General features: G+C 35.8%; 1 protein-coding gene across 2 annotated transcripts in view; it reads left to right on the forward strand.

Annotated features, from left to right (window-relative positions):
• The window catches only part of SDC3 (syndecan 3), a 175,676-nt gene extending 171,546 nt beyond the window's left edge, over nt 1-4,130 (forward strand). For both annotated transcript variants that reach the window (XM_077481754.1, XM_077481753.1), the window contains exon 5: nt 1,183-4,130. In XM_077481754.1, the coding sequence (XP_077337880.1) occupies nt 1,183-1,349 (167 nt within the window). In that variant the 3' untranslated portion in view covers nt 1,350-4,130. The remainder of the gene's footprint in view (nt 1-1,182) is intronic.
• The last annotated feature ends 1,870 nt before the right edge of the window (nt 4,131-6,000 follow it).

Here is a 6,000-nt window from a genome sequence, read left to right on the forward strand (position 1 = left end):
TTTATTCATTGCAAATCGTATGTGACATTGCAGTTAGGCACAGCTGTGAGCAGAGATGGTATATAACAACTAGTAGAGCCAGAAGTGTGAACTCCGTGTTGTTATGGTACCAAGAATATTTTCTTCTGTGCCCTAAATGTAAAATGCTTAGCAGGCCTGCTGTTACTGATTTTATAGCAGTAGACTTATTTTGTGTGGAGCATCTTTTCAAATTGTTTTATGGACCCTGTAAATTCTAGTTGTGTCCATATTCAGCATAGTAGCTGCATTTTTGTTTTTATTAACAGATATTATCTGCATCCTTGCCTTTAGCCAGCTACCATTTGTGGCTTGACCTTGACTCATCCTTAAGAAAACAACCATGAAATACTAGTTTCCAATTCCTGTATGAGCGACAGCTGATGTACTGTACTGTATTTTTATACATAAGTAATTTTATTAAGCACCAGGAATTATCCCATATCATTAAACAAAATTCAGATATTCTCAAACTGTCATTTTCAAGTACAAATGCAACTCTGATTGGACCATGTAAGACAGGCAATTCTCATAAAATGTGTTTTGGTAAATAAAACCATAATGTTTGCTTGTATTGGATCAGCAAGTAACTGAGAGAAGCATAAAGGCCACCATTGATGGCCTCTCCTACCCACTTCTTTCAATACCTTGAGTCACAGACCTGTAACAAGTACACAGATAAGGGCTTGTCATTGACTTTCTTGATCTGCATACTTGTGATGAATCATTGACTCAAAAAGGATTACATTTGGGGGTTCCCTGTCTACTAGAATTTTCAGGAGTACAGAAATAACAGCCTCAGTTTTTCTTCTCCGTGTATGAATATTTTTACAATTTGGGCCAATGTAACTATGCATATACCATAGCTGTGGGATCCCTCAAGACCTCATGGGATCATAATCCAGCAGGGCAGCTGATCAGCACAGGACCCAGAAGCTAGTGAAGATCATTGGAGAAGTGGCATCTACTAAAGTGATTTTCAGCTTCTAGAGGGGTCCCACAGACATGGTGTACATAGTTACATTGGTCCAAGCTGGATCAATGTGATTATGCAAAAATATCTGTACCTAGATTTCTTCTTTAAGGTCCATTGATGAATGTGGATGAATGTCTTTTAACATATTTCAAACCTATAGTGAAAAAATATGTTTTTTATTTTTTCAGCTGTAATAGTTGGAGGAGTAGTCGGAGCCCTGTTTGCTGCATTCCTAGTGATGCTGCTGATTTATCGCATGAAGAAGAAAGATGAAGGAAGTTATGCTCTGGAAGAGCCCAAACCAGCTAGTGTTTCATATCAGAAACCGGACAATCATGAGGAGTTTTATGCATAGTCAGGGGAACATGGCCTTCAGTTTCCCCTCTGCCAGTCCCGATGATCAGTGAGCCTGTGGACGGATCTTACAATCCTGGCTTCCATCTTGGATGGGGGCTCTGTCTGTTTCTAGATCACAACTACCTGAAGTGTGATATCTTAAAGTGTTGTCAAACCTGGATACTCAACCAACCCTTTGGAAGTAGCGAACGTTCCTATTGTCCGACTTCTCCAATCCATTCCTTTTTGCGTTTGTAAACTGTAAATGCCCACAACTGCCACGTGCTTTTTTGAGGGTTTCTCTAACATGCTTGACTGATTTCTCTTTCTGTGGCCATCATGTAGCAGATTCTGGTACCCACAAAAGCACAAGTGATACCCACTAATTCAGTATTGGCATATGGCATATAAAATACTTTCTGCCGCCGCAGGTGCGCATTTTTTTTTTAAATAATATTTTCAAAGTAGGTTGTTTATGTAAATGCTGAAAGAAATTTTGAATGTCAAGTATAACTTGTATTTATCAATTTAATACATTTATATTGATTACAGTCCGACCACAGGCTTCACCATCAAGCTGTAAATAGGTACTTGTGTAAATTAATAAAATGCTAGGGAATCTAATTAGAAAAGAAGCAACACAGCCTTTTTAACATTAAACAAAACATTGTTATTATGTGGGTGTAAAGAATGAAATATGGAGAACTCTTTTTGATTTAAAATGGTACTGTGATGGAATGAGATAATAAATGAGCTTTGGTTACATGTAGTGCCATAAAATGCAGCCTTGGTTAAACCAATAATCTACCTTTAAATATGTTATAATTAAAAGCAGGATCCACATCCTCCCAAATTTTATAAGAAATCAACCTTATTTGTTTAGTGGCTCTTTTAAATACCCTGTACCAATTGATTAGTCCAAAAACCAGGATGGTCATCCAGGATATGATTGGGGCTTCTGTAAGTGTTCTTTCTAAGAGCCTTTGTGAACAAATCCTAGCTCCATGAGCCAACAGTCTTCTTTAAAACAAATTCAATTTCTTGCTTTCCAGGTAAGGAAAATAAATCCAGTTGTTGCATGATAAACAAAACATAAAAGCATAGCTGACACAAAATACAGCATGTGTATAACATTTTCTCCATGTCATATTCACTCAGCTGTAGATAAAAGAAATTTAAAAATATATACCGTAAGTACATTCTTAGTCTAGAAATTATACTAAACCTTTAGTTTACTGGGATTACTTCCCTTGATTTCACATTTAAACTGATTGATTCAACCTAAAAAACAGAGACTGAATAGGGAAAATAATTATCCTGTGGGTTGAATCAACCACCAGATTCTGATATTTATTGGGTACCTAATGACTCTTACCCACTGCAGCCTTGACTGTGGGGTTACATGTACGCTGTTGAGTTTGTGTTTTCTTTACATTGTAAAGAATGCAGAGAGACAAGAAAGCCTCTTTCTTCTGCGGCAGAAGAAATAAGACCACATAGAATGAAAGCTGTATAGTTAGGAACTCCAGCAGAGAGAGGAGCTGGAAAGTGATTCGGTCCACCAGCACTGAAATAGAATTTTTGGTTGGACTGATGCATTAACATGAATGTGGTCTTTACCTGGTGTACCTTGTATACTTTTATGTATCAACAGGAAAGGAAAACATCCTTTGATCCCCTTTCTGCTCCCTCTGAAAATTGTGCCACTTTAGAGTAATACCAAGTCTGAGGATGAAAGTAAACTTGCGTTAATTACTCCAAACTCTGTTTTAGTGAGGTGAGTGTTTATTGAAGACATCCATCATATACAGGTGACTTAAAAAAAAAAGAGTAAGAACATCTGAAGTTGGTTGGCCGTTTGAAGAAACCACAAGTTTAATTTATCGGGATGAAAACCCCAACAATATCCTATTTGCAGACTGGGCTATATAAAGTAATTGTCATTTTATTTGTGTTTTCCCTTCTTTTGTCTTCAAGCTGCATACACCAAATATTACTTGCAGTAAAGATGCCTAAAAATAGATTACAAATGGAGAGGTGATATAAAAAAACTCAGGCACACTAACCGTTTAAAGCATGGGCAGGAATTGTAGTGTTCACTGTACTCTGAGAATGAAGATGTCGTAAAGTATAGGCCAATGGCTAGATGGGTCTTGATCAATATTGTAAAGAAAAAAGAAAGATTAATTTTATCCAACAAAGGATTTAACATAAATGCAGAATTTTAACTAGACGTAGAAATTCTCTCAATCAAGCTGAATGTCATTTCTGTGGCAGTGTATGTTGTTGTCGATCTCCCTGTGGATAGAGACTGAATGTAATAGCCCAAGGGGAGTTTTGTGAATTTGCCACAAAGGTATCAGCCATTCGGAAAACACTCCTTGGCCCAACTTCGAAGAATGCAACACTATCATGCCAATATCATGACCTGAGATTTTTTTTTTACATCCATTGTACGTGGTAAAAATTATTTCTAGAACAAGGGGATGGGAAACTGGGTTATACTGTAATAGAGCATTTTTGTATGTACAGTATGTAATTCACTAGGATTTTAGCATTAAAAATTTGCTTCTTAAAATCTGTTCTGAATGTGTTCTGGATCTCAAAGCACAGACTTTAAAAGCCAAAAGCTGACGTAACATAAGCATCAAGCAAAGACAAAATAATTCATTTAAAGCAAATAAAAGTATCTTTGCCAATGATTCTTACGCAATGTTGCAGTAATGTATCTTCCTAATTTTATAATTATTTCTGTGATGTATCCATTAAGGACAATAAAAACTGAAACAATTTGAAATTACTTTTAGTGTTTTTGTTTTTTCCCATATCACTTGACATTACCATGAAGAATAGGTGCATTGATCTGTTTGGAGCATCTGCTGATCAAATACAATGCCAATGGAATAGTAATTGCAACTGGACATGTGTTCTTAAGAAGTCCGAAAGTCTTCTAAATATTCAGCATGGCAAATCAGACACTATACACATGAAAATTAAATTTGTCATTATTGGATCTAGAGCACCACAAGTATCATTACAGCTTCAGTCAGAGGCAAAGATCTTCTGTGGTCAGATTAAACAGCAGAGCCATTACATGCAAACCATTAAGTCATAATGGACTCCATTCACAGAATTAACTCACATGAGTTATTTAAGTGTCAGGATACATTTTGCCTTAATATCGCATGCAATCATGAAATTATCAATTCACTAGACCGTTTTGTGGTATTTACTGTAAGACGTGCGGTAAATACCTCAAAATGCTTGTTAAATACCAGATGAAAAGGTGTTAAACTCAAGTCACAGAAGGAAATAAATAATTAAATGCATGCAGTAATTAAGTAGTGGTCCAAACATGCAGTATTTAAGAATTGTAAAAATATAATAGCCAATTTTGTGTAGTTTTTGCCTTTTTGGATCAGTTCTCTCAACAGTAATGCATAGAAACCGAAATATGGAAATCATTGGGGTTGATTTACTTAAACAGGAGCTCCAGGTTCCCTTAGAAAAAAATAAAAGTTATCAGCTACAAAATACTGTAGCTGCTGACTTTTAATATTAGGACACTTTCCTGTCCACAAATCCAGGTTGTCCCTAGAAAAGTAATACATCTTCCAATGGGGACACAGATGGCAAAAAATGTAAAAAACTTATATGGGTTATAACCCTCCCCTACTCTAATCTAAAATGAAAAATAAATAAATAAATAGACAATGTGCAATTTGCAGCTTGCTCCACAGCTTAGTAAATGACGTAAAGCTTTGTGTTACAACAAATACCCAATCACATGCAAGGGAGAAAACAAAAAGTATTTTTGCTTGCACATGATTGGTTGATGGAAGTCTTTCAGAGCTCCCCCTCATTTACTAAGCTCTGGAGCAACTTCACTTGCAAAGTCAATATGCCTTTAGTAAATCAATCCCATTCATTTGGTAACTCCACCACATTACATGTAGTAAAATATACTTTTTTTTCTCCTGTCATTTCACCAGATTCTTGGATACTTTATATATATATATATATATATATATATATATATATATATATATATACACACAAACCTCCCAATCACTCCAAACATAATACAATGTACATGTATATCACAATGATCTAATCCCTTGTTAGAAGAACGTATATCATATGTAATGGGGATACTTTACTGTTTCATAATTATTTTTAGAGATCTCTTCCCACTGTTAAGTTCCCACTGACACCATTGATCTTTTTAGCTATCTATAAAGGGCTAATTCTTCCCAATGATCAGAAGTGTAAGTAGTATTCTTCCCACTGAACATCACACTAATGTATCAGGATCTGTAGATATAGTCATTTTTAGTAGGGGTTTCCTGAGACTGGAAAAATAGTTCAAAGGTTCCTCTGTGTTGAAAAGGTCGAGAAAGGCTGCTTGAAAGTGTAACTATAGGCAATACTTTTTTAAATATTTTGGATAGAGTACGGGAGAGTTAGAACCCCTGCCGTTTTTTCCCGTTAGTTATACTTTAAAGGGTAAGTTCACCTTTGTACACTTTTTTTTTCTTCTAAATTCCAGCTCCCCTATGCACCAATAAAGCATTCCTGTAATTTTTTTGCAAAAATATCAAAGCTTTCCATTAAATCTACAGTCACTTACTTTTCTTGTCCTAATCCGCGTTTCCAGACATTTCCATGTC

This window comes from Lithobates pipiens, unplaced genomic scaffold (assembly GCF_037356315.1).
Source record: "Lithobates pipiens isolate NorthernLeopardFrog02 unplaced genomic scaffold, aLitPip1_a1.2 Scaffold_16, whole genome shotgun sequence".
NCBI classification, from domain to species: domain Eukaryota; kingdom Metazoa; phylum Chordata; class Amphibia; order Anura; family Ranidae; genus Lithobates; species Lithobates pipiens.